The 15,250-nt window shown below is 50.1% G+C and overlaps 1 protein-coding gene across 1 annotated transcript; it reads right to left on the bottom strand.

Annotated features, from left to right (window-relative positions):
- Positions 1–507: 507 nt before the first annotated feature.
- LOC128061833 (left-right determination factor 2-like) lies at positions 508–3,994 on the bottom strand. The gene is made up of 4 exons (XM_052654217.1): positions 3,745–3,994; positions 2,623–2,869; positions 2,182–2,424; positions 508–871 (listed from the first exon to the last, which is right to left on the bottom strand). Exons 1-4 carry the CDS (start codon positions 3,992–3,994, stop codon positions 508–510), a joined length of 1,104 nt encoding a protein of 367 aa, XP_052510177.1.
- Between the last annotated feature and the right edge of the window lie 11,256 nt (positions 3,995–15,250).

Genomic DNA, 15,250 nt, shown 5'->3' on the forward strand with positions numbered 1-15,250 from the left:
TCCTCCCTTCTAGCACTCTCTCAGGGGAATGGGGACCCAAGAATATTTACAAAAGCCCAGAATAGGTCAACATTTTGGTGAGTGGGGATTCTTTTTAGATTTTCTCCCAGCCTAGGGGAAACAGAGGGATTTTTTGTTTGGTTTGGTTTTAATTCATCACGTGATAGAGTAAGTCAGTTGATTTTCCCAGTTCTCATTATAGGGTGTGTTGTCCCATACTCAGTTGAGAATTTGCTAGAGAACAGACACTCGGAGCTGACAGTGTGTCCATGCTCAGCTGTATCCTTTATACAAGTTGGCTGAAATTTCCTTCTACAGCTCTGCCACCCGGGTTGCATTAGTTACTCATGTAAGTGCTCAGGGCGGGTGATGGACAGGAGGGCAAGAAATGGAAGAACACACAAGAAAGTTACAAGAGGTGCATTTGCTAAGTAGAAAATTAAGACCTATGTTAAGACCTGCTTTGTGCACGTGCCTAGTCAGAGGCCTTCAAGCTACACTCCACACCTACGGCTCCAGCTTCCTTGGCACAAGTGCCCCATCTGAAGCACAGCTGCACGTCTGCACCCTCATGTTGGGTAGACTGACCACCTGGGGCTGGAGTCGGCCTCCCTCCTGGATGCTGACAATCATGGGCAGTGAGGTCGTCTCCGAGGCGATGCACTGTCGAGGCCCCAGAAAAGGCCACTTGAAGGTCAGGGACTCTGGGGGCTGCTGGCAGGTGCCCACACACTCATAGGCCAGGAAGCCTGGGGGCTCCAGGACCCAGTTCTCAGCCCACCTCATCCCCCGCAGGTCAATGTACATCTCCTGGCGGCAGCAGCGGGTGCCCTCGGTCACCGGTGCCTTAGGATCACAGTTTCCTTGAGCTCTGAGGAGCGTGGCAAAGAGAAGCAGAGTCAGAGGTCAGCTGGGAAAGCAGGCGTCAGGGGGCCAAGGGCAGGGCCTAGTGGGGCATCTGGAGGGAGAATTATGATCCATCTCTCACTACAAAAGAACTGGAGGACTTCCCTGGTGGTTCAGTGGTTAAGAATCCCCCTGCCAATGCAGGGGACGTGGGTTCGATCCCTGGTCTGGGAAGATTCCACATGCCTGGGAGCAACTAAACCCGTGGGCCACAACTACAGAATGCTGCGTGCCTAGAGCCTGTGCTTTGTAATGAGAGAAGCCACCACAACGAGGAGCCGCCACAACAAGGAGCCTGCACACTACAGCCAGAGGGTAGCCACCACTCACTGCAATTAGAGAAAGCCTGCACAGCAACAAAGACCCAGCACAGCCAAAAAGTAATTAATTAAAATTTAAAAACTGAATATTTGTGACAAGTGCTGAATGAATAAACATATCTGAAACATAAGTCATAAATCGGTTACTCTTTTATAATGGTCTCCTATGATGCCAGGCACTGAACTAGGTACTTTCAGCATCATCCCTATTACACCTGAGGACACAGAGACCAAAAATGTTAACTGACATGCCAGAGGCTCTGCAGCCAGTAGAAAGCAGAGTTAAATGAACCTAGGCTGTATGATTGCAAAGGCCTGTTATTAACCACTCTACTGCCCAGCAAGGTCCACTCCAAAGCCTCATCTACTCCAAATAGCTAATGTGTCCCATGAGGAAAGAATTCAGGAAAGCTTTTCAACCTTGTGCTGTGCTTAGTCACTCAGTCGTGTCTGACTCTTTGTGACCCCACGGACTGTAGCCTGCCAGGATCCTCTGTTCTTGGCGATTCTCCAGGCAAGAATACTGGAGTGGGTCGCCATGCCCTCCTCCAGAGGATTCTCCCAACCCAGGGATCGAACCCAGGTCTCCCGCATTGCAGGTAGATTCTTTACCATCTGAGCCACCAGGGAAGCCCTTAGTAACCACTAATGGCTTTTAATCTTTCAAAGAATTAATTAGAGAAAAGGGTAGAGTGAAAATAGATGATTACAATAATGAATATGTAACAATGACAACATAAAACCCATTTTAAATATCTGAAGGTATTTTCAACAAAATGTTTAAATAATAAAAATGTCTGCCATTAGAAACTCTGACATAGGATGAGGAATCAGTTGCGTCCTGGGGCTATCAGCCTCTGCTCCCCAGCCGGTCCCGCCCACCGAGGGGCCTGGACCACCCAGTCCACCGGCACCCTGCCCCACCCAGTCCACCGGCAGCCTGCCCCGGGCCTACCCATAGTCCCTGAGGTCCAGGGTGTGCAGCTCCAGCTGGGGCTCCCCCTGCCGGCCGCTCGACGGCCCCTGGGGGGCGAAGCGGACCAGCCTGTGGGCGCTGGAGGCCAGCGGGCCCAGGTGCTCCGGCTGCACCAACACCTGCAGGAGCAGCGGCTGCCGGGGGCTGCGCAGCTGCTGCCAGAAGTTCACCGCCTCGGTCACGTCCAGGGCCTTCCAGCCGCTCTCGTGGATGGACACCAGCCTGCGACACCGCACGGAGGGAGACACAGGCCCGCGCTCAGGCGTGGGGACTGGGACTGCCCGGGGTGGCCCCGGGGGCGGCACCTCTCCCACCCGCTCCCACGTGTCCCCGCCGGGACCGAGCCGCCCCTCCTCCCGCCCCGGGCCCAGCCCTCCTTCCCCCCCCACCAGCCCCGCACCGCAGCCGCGACCTCCGCACCTGGAGTCGATGAGGGCGGTGCGGTTGGAGCCGTCGTCGCGGACGTGCAGCCACTGGACGGTGACCCGGGCGCGGTCGCTGCGCGGGAAGAGGCGCTCGTGTCTGCGGAGCGCGGCCCTGGGGACCGGCTCCTGGAAGAGGCGCAGCACGGCCTGCACCAGCTCGCTGCGGGGCGGCAGCCGCTGCTCCATGTCGAACACCAGCAAGTATGAGGACGCCTCGGACTCCAGGAACCTGCCAACCACCTCTGGGGACAGGAGCGAGGTCAGCGGGGTCATCGGGGCCCCTCTAAGCACCAGGCAAGCTCTGAGGGTGTGGGGCCACTGAGGTGGTGGCCAGGCTGGGAGAGACCAGCCCCCTGCTCTGTCCCCATGGGCAAAGGCCAGTTACCTGAAAATCCGTCTTGTTTTTAACCACCTCGGCCCAGCAGGAAGGCTGGCGGGGCTGAACAGGCTGCCTCAGCTGAGATGCTGAAGACCAGACTTCTCACCTGGGGGCACCTGGCCTTGGGTGTAGCTCTGGGCACTGAAGAAGTGAGTCCAGGCCCAGGGAGGTAAGAGGCTGAGTAGGACTCAGGATGCCAGCTTCCCTGACAACTGAGTATCTTCCCATCACACTTCAGTGTTGTTCCTACACCTTTCCCTCCACAATAATATTTCGCTCCACTTTAATATTCACATTGCTGCGAGATGGGGCAGATAATCACATCAGTGTTCCAGAGGAGCAAACAGAAAAGAAAACTGTGATTGTAAAGCTGTTTGCTCAAGGTCAGGCTACTAGTATCAGAGTGAAAAGGGAACCTGAGAAGCCCTGACTCTACCGCACCTCCCTGAGGCTTCCCAGCCAGGGTTCTTGCCACACCCACCCTCTCCCATTGGCTTTGCTTGCTCTTCTCCATCCTTATCTTCTCTGATGCCGTGGCTTTGTCAGGTGGTCCAGCCCAGCCCAGCTCCTCCTGGCCCTGAGAGGTGGGGTCCTCAGTGCAGACAGAGACCAGGGGCCCAGGCCTGCCGTCCTCACAGGCCATGGTCCCACCTCACTGCCCCGTGGACCCTGCACTCCAGACGCCCCCCAATCCTCACCACCACAAGGACCAGGCTGCAGCAGGAGGGCGGGCCTCACCTCGGAAGTTCTGGCTGAACCTCTTCCCCCGGGAGCGCGCCCCGTGGCCACGCTGCAGCAGGGCCACGTACTGGGTCCTCACGTGGGTGGGGATGACCAGCCCCTCCACGGTGGCCTTGTCCACGATGGGGACCTCGCTGAGGTGCAGCTGCTGCAGCAGGCTGTCCAGGATCCGCTCCTCAGTCAGGGCCGCCCCGTGGCCAGCCAAGGGCAGCACCCAGAGGGCCCAGCAGAGCCACAGGGGCTGCATGGCACTGCTGGGGAGAAGGAGGGGCAGAGTGGACGTGTCTCCGGAGGAGGCTCCAGGACGGTCCTGGCAGCGGCAGCGGGGTGTGCTGAGAGCCAGGCTGGGTCAGCTTTATAGCAGCCCTGGGCTGGGCCAGGATGGTGGGAGGGGGGAGAGGCTGGGAGGAAGGGAGGTCACACCCCTCAGACCTCCTGGGAGCTCAGCATCCAGACAGGTCCCTGAGCCCAAGGAGGGGGCTGTCTAGAAGGGCACAAAGGGCTGTCTGGATGCCACACAGATCTGGGGCCTCTGACTGTTGCTCTCTGGCAGCTCAATAATAATTTTAGTGCCTGTTGAATTTCCCTGATCCTACCCTAGTCCTTAGTCTATGAAAAAGTGAGCCTAGCCTGTGACAATGAGTGTCCTGAAGGCCAGTCTGGGTCTAGGTTTGCTCACTGACAGGAAGGAAGGAGGGAAAGTGTTCTGCATTGCTGCCTCTTCTACGCCAGGCCCCGTTAAGGCACTTTCACAGAAGCCCCTTGAGTCACCACCCTCCATTCTTCAGTGCCTGCAAGCCCCCTCCCACTCCTTTTGCAGTCCCTCAGGGGACTCTGTCCTTCCTCGTGGCAGAAGGAAGCTAGACGCCATGAGGACAGGACAGCTGGCAGCTCAGCTCTGCTGGTTCCAAGAGAAGGAATTTCTCCAAGTGTCTCTGTAACCACAGGACTGCAGAGAGGTTTCCCCCAACCCCACAAGCACAGCATGGTTCTGGGGAGCCCTCTGAGCAGTGACCCTATCTTGGGTACATGGCGTCAGCGCTCAGTTTGAGCCCAGGTCATGCCTGGATTCAGAACACAGGAGAAGAATCTGGAAAGCAGGGGTCAGAGCTACCCAGAGTCGCATCCTGTTCAAAATCACAGGAGCACGTGGGGAGAGAAGCCCCGGTGCCACCTCAAACACACAGTTGAGACTGGCAGGGCTTAATGGTGGGCCTGCTGCTCGCTGGCTGTTTGACCTGCTAACAAGCTCCCTAACTTCTCAGTGCCTCAGTTTCTCCTCTGAAGGAGGTGATGACAGGTCTACTTCCTAAGGCTAGTGTGAAAGTGTTAGCCACTCAGTCATCCAACTCTTTACGACCTCATGGACTGTAACCCACTAGGCTCCTCTGTCCATGGACTTCTCCAAGCAAGAATAGTGCAGTTGGGTTGCCATTCCCTTCTGCACAGGATCTTACGGACCCAGGGATCGAACCTGGGTCTCTTGCATTGCAGGCAGAATCTCCAGGGAAGCCCAAGGCTAGTATGAAGATTAAATGAATTACACACCTAAGACATTCAGGGCAGGCCTCGTGTGGTGAGCACCCTAGCGGGTTTGTTCTTGTTCTCACTGGTCTGCTGTTAAGGTCTCAGGGTGCGCCTTTCTAAAAATGAAGACGACAAGGAGAGGAGTCATTTCCTGAGTGTCACTCTGTGCCAGGCACTGTTCTGGGCTCTGAACATGTATTCACAACAGCCCTAGGAGGCAGGTGCCAGCACCCACCAGTCTTCCAGATACGAAGCCAGAACATGCGCATGAAGGAACCTGCCTGAGCTCGCTCAGCAGGTGGAGGGCGAGGAGGTCAATGCAGGCCTCTGTCCCCGAGGTCCCTCCTGGCATGAGGCATTTGAGGATGCGCAGGAGGAAGCCCTTCTTGAAATATGATAGCCTCACCTCCTCATGTTCTGTCACATGGCAGATGAGCCATGACGGTGGAAGAGGATGAAGACTGTGGTTGGGGCCAAGGGGCCCAATGGGCAGGGAGCACCCCTCAGCTCCTTCCCAGCACAGGCACTCTGGCCTCCTCTGTGGGCAACTGTGTTACTGGTGGGTCTCTTGTCCCATCCCCCTGCTGCTGTGCTACTCACACATTCCAGGCAGAGGAAGAGAAAAACTTCTGGTGCTTAAGGGAGGAGTTCCTTCCAGAAGAGAGCACAAATTGCCACCATATGCATATGCGTGTACATATATTCAAGCATATGTATATATTTGCACATGTGCATAAGGTGGGGGGGACTTATAATTTGAAGAAAGGGAGGAATAATAATAATGCTGATAATAAGCATATTGGCTAATACTGCTTATGAGCTGCACACTGTTCTGAGTGCTTTGCATGCATTAACTCTATCCTCACAACTTGCCATTATTGTTCCCATTTTACAGATGAAGAAACTGAGGCATAAAACTGTCACCTGACATGTCCAAGGTCATACAGCTAGTAAGTGCCAGAGCTCGGGTTATTTGAAGGGAGGAAACAGAGATTCTGTCAAGTACACAGGACAGGATAAGAGGAAATACAGAAATTCAGAGACTGAACTGGAGAGGGGAGAGAAGGCAGATGGGGGAGAGTGGGGAGCCTCTCAGGGGGCAACCCAATCGTGACCTCTGCTGATTCTCTGCTCGCCTTTCCTCCTCTTGCACCTCTGTTTCCTCAGAATTTGAGTGATCCTCAGGGCAGAATTCACATCCCATCTCGGAGTTCATACATCACGTTGTTCTGACACCCCCTGAAATATAAGGTGCCACCTCTGGGTCCGGCCTGAGGGGGCCCTCCTGCCCTCCCTGTGACAAGTGTAGCCTTCTTCAAAAGGAGAACTGTTGCCTTTCTTTACAAGTGATTAGCAGGGAAAGGACTTACTTGGTGCAAACATTTGGGCCTTAAGTCAGGCCAAAAGGTGCAGAAGTGTCGCATTTACAGGAGACTCAGGACATGTGGCCCTCAGTCCCCGGAAGGTGTTTTGGGCAGGCATTCCGTAAATATGCAGTAGTCCACCCTCACCACTGGGTGAGAGGAAGCACTGGGGCTTATCACTGGCCAAGGCGGTGCCAAGGATATAACACCCAGGCTGCCCTCGCAGGCCGAGGCCCCCTTGCCAGGCCTCCAGCATCTGGATGTCCGGGAGCTCCGTGGGGCTGGAAGCTCAAAATGAGGCCTTGGCGGGCCCCCATGTTATTTCAGCATGACCTGCTGTCTGAGGGCAGAGGTTGGCCAAGCCCTGGGCTGCAGCTCCCTGACCACGTGCCCACACGAGGTTCTCTTCTGTTAATGAGATGCTTCAGAGCTGAAGGTCTCTGAGAGTCGCCTGGGGTGGGGGTGGGGGGTTAGAAGCCACTTCTCTACCTGGGTAACTGACCAGTTTAATTGAAACTTCATTTTCCAGAAAAAAAAGTAAAATGAAAGGACCTTCCTCTGCTGGGGTCTCAGCCTTTCCCGGGTATCTCACGGGCGCTTCTAAACTGGCCTCCCAGCTCAGAGCTGACTCTAGAGCCAAGTCTTTGATGGGAATTGGAACTGACCAGGACCAGTGCTGCCTGCATGGATGGGCTTCTGGGGTCTGTTGCTCAGGGAGCTCCTAGGGGCCACTGGTGCCTGGACAGGGGTCCACAGTTCAAAAAATCGAGAATCCTTTCCAATCATGGAGACCTCCCTCAAGGGGAGAGAACCCGCAAGCATGTGTCACCCTCAGAGGATTTGTCCAGCAAGGTGCCCCCATCCCCAACCTGCCCAGAGCGACTTTGTAGAATCAGAGGACTTAATGCTGAAATGGACTGTCGGGTCCATTCTCCTGCCCTGTGGTTTTTAGAGCTAAGAAAATCAAAGCTCAGAGAGGTGACAGCATCTCCAAGCTCACATAGTTAATGATCAATGCCTGCATGAAGTCAGGTCTTCTGATTTCCAGCCTGATTTCCAAACCTTCAAACTATGTCCAGTGCACAGTCCTGCCAGACCTGCTAAAGCCTGCAGGGCGCATCCATCAGCCCCAGGCCAACTGGGGACTCAGTCAACTCAGGGGTGGGGCAGGGGTGGCAGGGAAGGAAGCAGGGGCAGACAGATAGAAGGCAAGTCCCCCAGACTCCTGAGGCTTCCTGGACACAAGCTGCTGGTGCTGAATGTGGATTCCAGGGGGACTAAAGAGTTCTGCTGGGGAAATAAAATAATTGGGCAATTAGCTAGTGGTGAATGTGGATTGGGAGACTTTTTTCAAGGGACCCATCAGTTGCCTGGAGGAAGAGCAGCTGCCCTTTGTCATGCAGAGTTGGGAACCAGGCCTTCCCTCTGACTGTGGATCGGGGATGGGGGGAGAGTCTGGTCAGCCGTCTGTAGGGTCAGGTTGGGTTTGAAAAGTGGAAAAATTGCAAAATAGCCTCTTCTGATCTTGTGGGAGGGGAGACTGCTTTCAAAGCTGTCTAAATCAGACCTCTGTCCCCCAAGGCAAGGTGGAAGGAGTCCATACCGTTTATGAATCAGTATTGTTAAGGGTCTGAAAAGTTTTTGAAGACTTTTTGTTTTTCCCCCAGAGATACTGTAGTGAATGTTCTAAGTGCAATTGTGTGAATGCTATACAAGCATGCAATTGCTTCACGCTCCCGTCTGATTTGTTGGCATGCACAGACATTAGGACTGGGGACACTTCCATAGTCTCCTCCCACTCAGGTGGCCTTTAGATCAGGGGTCCCCATCCCCCAGTCCATGGGGTACCTGTTCGAGGCCTGTTGGGAATCAGGTTGTACAGGAGGAGGTGAGCAGCGGGTGAGTGAGAGAAGCTTCATCTGTATTTACAGCTGTTCCCCACTGCTCTCCCATCGCCCCCAGATGGGACCATCTAGTCGCAGGGAAAAAAAGCTCATGGCTCCCACTGATTCTGCATTATGGTGATTTGTGTAATCATTTCATGATATATCACAGTGTAGTAATAATGGAAATGAAATGCACCATAAATGTAATGCAGTTGAATCATCCCAAAATCATTCCCCTCACAGCCACCCCCCTGCCCCCGAGTCTGTGGAAAAAACATCTTCCACGAAACTGGTCCCTGGTGCCAAAAAGGTTGGGGACCGCTGCTCTAGGGTAACCCAGCCTGGTAGCCTGGCTCTGCCTTCCCCAGACCAGGGTCCTCGGCGCCTGCAGTGGCGCTCTCTGGCCTGGCGGGGGTGGGTGGCAGTCTTGTGAAGATATCTCATCCTACCATTAAAGAGAACTATAACCCAGCCTGTTCCAGATGATTCCTCAGCTTCCTGATTCCCTGTGATGAGAGGGAAGAAAGTGACCAGAAAGTCCTTAGGTCTTTTCTGGGCTTGCCCTGAAAATTTGAGAGTAAGAGAAAGCAAAGAGAAAGGATTTTGCTCTCCTTCAGGCAAAAAACCCTTTTTGTGTCTTTCTTCACAGCTTCTGAATATTTTCATATTCAAGAACCATGACACAGGACACAGTAGCCCAAGGTACTAATTCTGAACCTTACCCTCTGCCCAGGTGACTCCTAACTTGTCACTCTTGTGGCCACATGGAGCCCAGACAGAGGTCCCTCTCCTCCGAGGTTCAGGGTTCCCAGCCCTGCATCCTGCCCCTCACAGCCACCCTCCACTCAGCATTCTGGCCTCTCAGAGAACACCGCTTGGAGGGTCATCTAGTGACTCATTCTTCATTTGTTTTTTATCTTTGAAATGTTTTCATCTGCAAGCCTCAGCATACGTTTCACTTCCTTTATGAACACCCTTCCTAGTGTTCTGACCACCCCCATCTCTCCTTGCCCAGCTCACCACTATATTCTCTGGATGCACTTGGTCCCTTGTGAAAACAGGGGGATGACAGTCCCTGTGGCATTCTGGAAAGAGACGGGGGTACAGCTCTCCGGACAGAGCACCAGCTCAGCAAGGGATGGACAACCCCCAGGTCCACCTTGTAATCACACTTGACATGTGCCCAGAAGATAATTTGTACTTGAACTGCACTTGCTAAAAGAGAGAGACAGGAGCAGGGGGTGGAGGACAGGGGAAAGAGAAGAGTGAATGGATGGAAACTAGATACATGAAACCTTAGTCCAGATTAAGGCCACTACTGATTTCAGTTCCGTTCAGTCTCTCAGTCGTGTCCAACTCTTTGCGACCCCATGGACTGCAGCACCAGAGAAGGCAATGGCATCCCACTCCAGCACTCTTGCCTAGAAAATCCCATGGACAGAGGAGCCTGGTAGGCTGCAGTCCATGGGGTCATTAAGAGTCGGACACGACTGGGCGACCTCACTTTCGCTTTTCACTTTCATGCATTGGAGAAGGAAATGGCAACCCACTCCAGTGTTCTTGCCTTGAGAATCCCAGGGACAGGGGAGCCTGGTGGGCTGCCATTTATGGGGTCGCACAGGGTCGGACACGACTGAAGCGACTTAGCAGCAGCAGCAGCAGCAGCAGCAGCAGCACTGCAGCACGCCAGGCTTCCCTGTCCATCACCAACTCCCAAAGCTTGCTCAAACTCAGATCCATCGAGTTGGTGATGCCATCCAACCATCTCATCCCTTGTTTTCCCCTTCTCCTCCTGCCCTCAATCTTTCCCAGCATCAGGGTCTTTTGTAGTTCTTTGCATCAGGTGGGCAAATTATTGGAGCTTCAGCTTCAGCATCAGTCTTTCCAATGGATATTCAGGACTGACTTCCTTCAGGATTGACTGGTTGGATCTCCTTGAAGTCCAAGGGACTCTCAAGAGTCTTTTCCAACACCACAGTTCAAAAGCATCAATTCTTTGGCACTCAGCTTTCTTTTTAGTCCAACTCTCACATTCATACATGACTACTGGAAAACCATAGATTTGACTAGACAGATTTTTGTTGGCAAAGCAATGTCTCTACTTTTTAATATGCTGTCTAGGTTGGTCATGGAGAAGGCAATGGCACCCCACTCCAGTACTCTTGCCTGGAAAATCCTATGGACGGAGGAGCCTGGTAGGCTGCAGTCCATGGGGTTGCTGAGAGTAGGACATGACTGAGCGACTTCACTTTCACTTTCATGCACTAGAGAAGGAAATGGCAACCCACTCCAGTGTTCTTGCCTGGAGAATCCCAGGGATGGGGGAGCCTGGTTGGCTGCCGTCTATGGGGTCACACAGAGTCGGACACGACTGAAATGACTTAGCAGCAGGTTGGTCATAGCTTTTCTTCCGAGGAGTAAGTGTCTTTTAATTTCATGGCTGCAGTCACCATCTGCAGTGATTTTGGAGCCCCCCAAAATAAAATCTCCCTGTTTCCATTGTTTCCCCATCTATTTGTCGTGAAGTGATGGGACCAGATGCCATGATCTTCGTTTTGTGAATGTTGAGTTTTACACCAGCTTTTTCACTCTCCTCTTTCACTTTCATCAAGAGGCTCTTTAGTTCTTCTTCACTTTCTGCCATAAGGGTGGTGTCATCTGCATATCTGAGGTTTTTGATATTTCTCCCAGCAATCTTGATTCCAGCTTGTGCTCCATCCAGCCCTGCATTTCTCATGATGTACTCTGCATAGACATTAAATAAGCAGGGTGACAATATACAGCCTTGACGTACTCCTTTCCCAATTTGGAACCAGTCTGTTGTTCCATGTCTAGTTCTAACTGTTGCTTCTTGACCTGCACACAGATTTCTCAGGTGGCAGATAAGGTGGTCTGGTATTCCCATCTCTTTTAGAATTTCCCACAGTTTGTTGTGATCCACACAGTCAAAGGCTTTGGTGTAGTCAGTGAAGCAGATGTTTTTCTGGAACTCTCTTACTTTTTCTATGATCCAACAGATGTTGGCAATTTGATCTCTGGTTCCTCTGCCTTTTCTAAATCCAGCTTGAACATTGCTCAGTCATCTTGGTTCACATACTGTTGAAGCCTGGTTTGGAGAATTTTGAGCATTTCTTTGGTAGTGTGTGAGATGAGTGCAATTGTGCAGTAGTTTGAGCATTCTTTGGCATTGTCTTTCTTTGGGATTGGAATGAAAACTGACCTTTTTCAGTCCTGGGGCCACTGCTGAGTTTTCCAAATGTGCTGGCATATTGAGTGCAGCACTTTCACAGCATCATCTTTCAGGATTTGGAACAGCTCCGCTGGCATTGCATCCCCTCCGCGAGCTTTGTTCATGCTTCCTAAGGCCCACTTGACATCGGACTCCAGGATGTCTGGCCCTAGGGGAGTGATCACCATCATGGTTATCTGGAACATGAAGATCTTTTTTGTATAGGATCTTTTTTGTATAGTTCTTCTGTGTATTCTTGCCACCTCCTCTTAATATCTTCTGCTTCTGTTAGGTCCCTACATTTCTGTCCTTTATTGTGCTTATTTTGGCATGAAATGTTTCCTTGGTATCACTAATTTTCTTGAAGAGATCTCTGGTCTTTCCCATTCTATTGTTTTCCTCTATTTCTTTGAGTTGATCACTGAGGAAGGCTTTCTTATCTCTCCTTGCCATTCTTTGGAACTCTGCATTCAGATGGATATATCTCTCCTTTTCTCCTTTGTCTTTTACCTTCTCTTCTTTTCTCAGCTATTTGTAAGGGCTCCTCAGACAACCATTTTGCCTTTTTGCATTTCTTTTTCTTGGGGAAGGTCTGGATCCCTGCCTCCTGTACAATGTCATGAACCTCCATCCATAGTTCTTCAGGCACTCTGTCTATCAGATCGAATCCCTTGAATCTATTTCTCACTTCCACTGTATAATCATAAGGGATTTGATTTAGGTCATACCTGAATGGTCTAGTGGTTTTCCCTACTTTCTTCAATTTAAGTCTGAATTTTGCAATAAACTAATAACCAACATATTCAACCATTTTTTTTTAAGCTATGCTGGGTCTCAGTTGCAGCACTCAGGATCTTTTTTGTGACATACAGGTTCTAGTTCCCTGACCAGGGTTCAGTCCCAGGCTCCCTGCATTGGGAGCATGGAGTCTTAACCACTGAACCACAAGGGAAGTCCTCAACATGTAAATCTTAAAGTTGACAAACTTGGCAGATTGGCAGATAATGAGAAGCATCTCCTTTGTTAACACCTAACCTCTGCTCAGCTTCCCTCAAAACAGTGCTGAGTCCTGTACGAGCTTCTGGACTGTCTGGACCTGCACAAGCCCAGGTGTGTGGTAACATCAATGTGGGAATGTGTTCTCTTGTTGTAACCTGGCAGCGTGTCCTTGACCGCCTCCCTGCCCTTAGAAACACAGCCAGGAGTCATCAGTGTTCAGTCCTGGCTTTTCTGACCTCACATGATTCCCTAAGCCTTTTCTTTCCTTTTTTTTTTTTTTTTTTTTCAGTGTACCAAAGTTTGCTTTTATAAGCTACTTGGCCAGATTAGGAAACTGAACAATATTTATACTTTTGAATTTCAAGGATCTGAATCTTGTCACATACTACCCACCCAAAGCTCTACCTTCTTCTTTTTTTATTTTTTTAGATAATATGACATGAAAAGTGGGTCAAAACATTTTTGAAAAAATAGTTCATTTCTATTCATTCATGCTAAGACAGTATCAGCATAGGTAATAGGAACACACTTTTAAGTTTAAAATTAATTTTCCATTTTGAAAAGTTCAGGGTTTTATCTCTTCTTTCTACCTTACTCTTTTAAATATGTCAGTTCAACAAAATAACAGACAAATGAAAAGTTTATTCCTTTACTTTTCTTAAAGTCATATTGGGCTAATTAAAATTGATACCAAAATTTAGAATTTTGGTATCATTTATAGTAACCTGGAGATTTAACCACAGAATAATACAGGTAAGAAGCACATACACACAGAAAAGAAGAGACAATTTTATTAATAAAATGAACAAATCTCAGGGCACTTTCAAATTCTGAGCCATAAGAAAGCCTTTCTGGGGATCCTTAAGCTTAAAGACTCCTCCCTCCAGAGCAGAGTGGAGATTATTAGAAATTGTAAGACAGTGGGTACTGATGATGTGGCCCATGGAAGCTATGTTGTTGTTGTTTGGTCACTAAGTTGTGCCCAACTCTTTTTGCAACCCTTGTGGACTATAGCCTGCCAGGCTCCTTTGTGCATGAGATTTCTCAGGCAAGAATACTGGAATAGTTTGCCATTTCCTTCTCCAGGGGATCTTCCCAACCCAGGGATCGACCCCGTGTCTCCTGCCTTGGCAGGTGGATTCTTTACCAGTGCGCCACCTGGGAAGCCCTGGAAGCTTCATTAGGATAGGCATAAATGGAGTTTCCATGTAGAGGCAGTGGCCCCCCACTCCAGTACTCTTGCCTGGAAAATCCCATGGATGGAAGAGCCTGGTAGGCTGCAGTCTATGCTAAGGGTCAGACACAACTGAGCGACTTCCCTTTCACTTTTCACTTTCATGCATTGGAGAAGGAAATGGCAACCCACTCCAGTGTTCTTGCCTGGAGAATCCCAGGGACAGGGGAGCCTGGGGGGGTCACACAGAGTTGGAAACGACTGAAGTGACTTAGCAGCAGCAGCAGCATGTTTTAATGAAGAGGCTGGTGAATGAAACAAAAGCCAGGAAGTCACTTTAAACTCATGTCCGTGGCAGGTCAAATGATGCTGATACAAGCGTTTCCCTTAGAAAGACTATTACGCCATTGTTACCTTTCCAAGGCTTAGCCCTCTGACTGCTTACACCACTACTTCTCTTCTTTCCATCACCTGTTCTAGGAGCAGACCGCCTGAATGCATGGTGGTACAGACTGGAAAAGCCAGACCATGGGTACAGCAAAGGGGCTCTGGATTTCTAGCTGTTTGTCACGATTTGCAATGTCTAATGAGGAATCTAGTAAAACAGAAAATCTGTTTTAAGAATTAATCTTAAAGTTTAAAATGAATTGTTAATGCTGACTTGTGTATTTTGAGGATATTACTAAACAACTTTTGTGGTTTAGAACCGCAAAAGCTACTTGACTCTCCTGGACATATTTTACTTTTAAAAAGGAGATACAATATGCAAAAAAAAAAACCAGAAAAAAATAAAAATCTATCTGTTCTATAACAAATAACTAAGATTTTAATTTGTTTGTAAAATGCAATTTCTTTCAGATACTCTTTTAAGTGACATAAAGTTTTGGCCTCTTCAATATCTTCTTTAATACTTAAATATTTTGCATAATTTAAAATACAGCCATTGAGGTTAACATTTCAAGGAAAAAAAAGTAAATGGAAAAAAAGGAGAATAGTAACTCACTGGGAAGCTTATGATTCAGTTTGTTTTGGATACTTTAAAAAAATTAAGCCTGGAATTTTAGTTATCCTAATTACCATTCCAGTTGGATATCTCAATGTGTGGATTCTAGATAAAAGATGAAATATTTTGTGGGCTTCCCAGGTGGCACTGGTGGTGAAGGGTCTGCCTGCTAATGCAGGAGATGCCAGAGACTGGGGTTCGATCACTGTGTCAGGAAGATCCCCTGGAGTAGGAAATGGCAACCTGCTCCAGTATTCTTGCCTGGAAAATTCCATGGACAGAGGAGCTTGGTGAGCAATAGTCCATGGGGTCGCAAAGAGT

This window comes from Budorcas taxicolor, chromosome 16, assembly GCF_023091745.1.
Source record: "Budorcas taxicolor isolate Tak-1 chromosome 16, Takin1.1, whole genome shotgun sequence".
NCBI classification, from domain to species: domain Eukaryota; kingdom Metazoa; phylum Chordata; class Mammalia; order Artiodactyla; family Bovidae; genus Budorcas; species Budorcas taxicolor.

Excerpts from the sequence above, each read along its gene's own strand:
- LOC128061833 (XM_052654217.1), bottom strand. The coding sequence starts at position 3,994 with ATGCAGCCCCTGTGGCTCTGCTGGGCCCTCTGGGTGCTGCCCTTGGCT. Across the intron at positions 2,425-2,622 it reads ACCGCCCTCATCGACTCCAG|GCTGGTGTCCATCCACGAGA; the intron begins GTGCGGAGGTCG and ends GCGGTGTCGCAG. Across the intron at positions 872-2,181 it reads CTGGACCTCAGGGACTATGG|AGCTCAAGGAAACTGTGATC; the intron begins GTAGGCCCGGGG and ends CACGCTCCTCAG.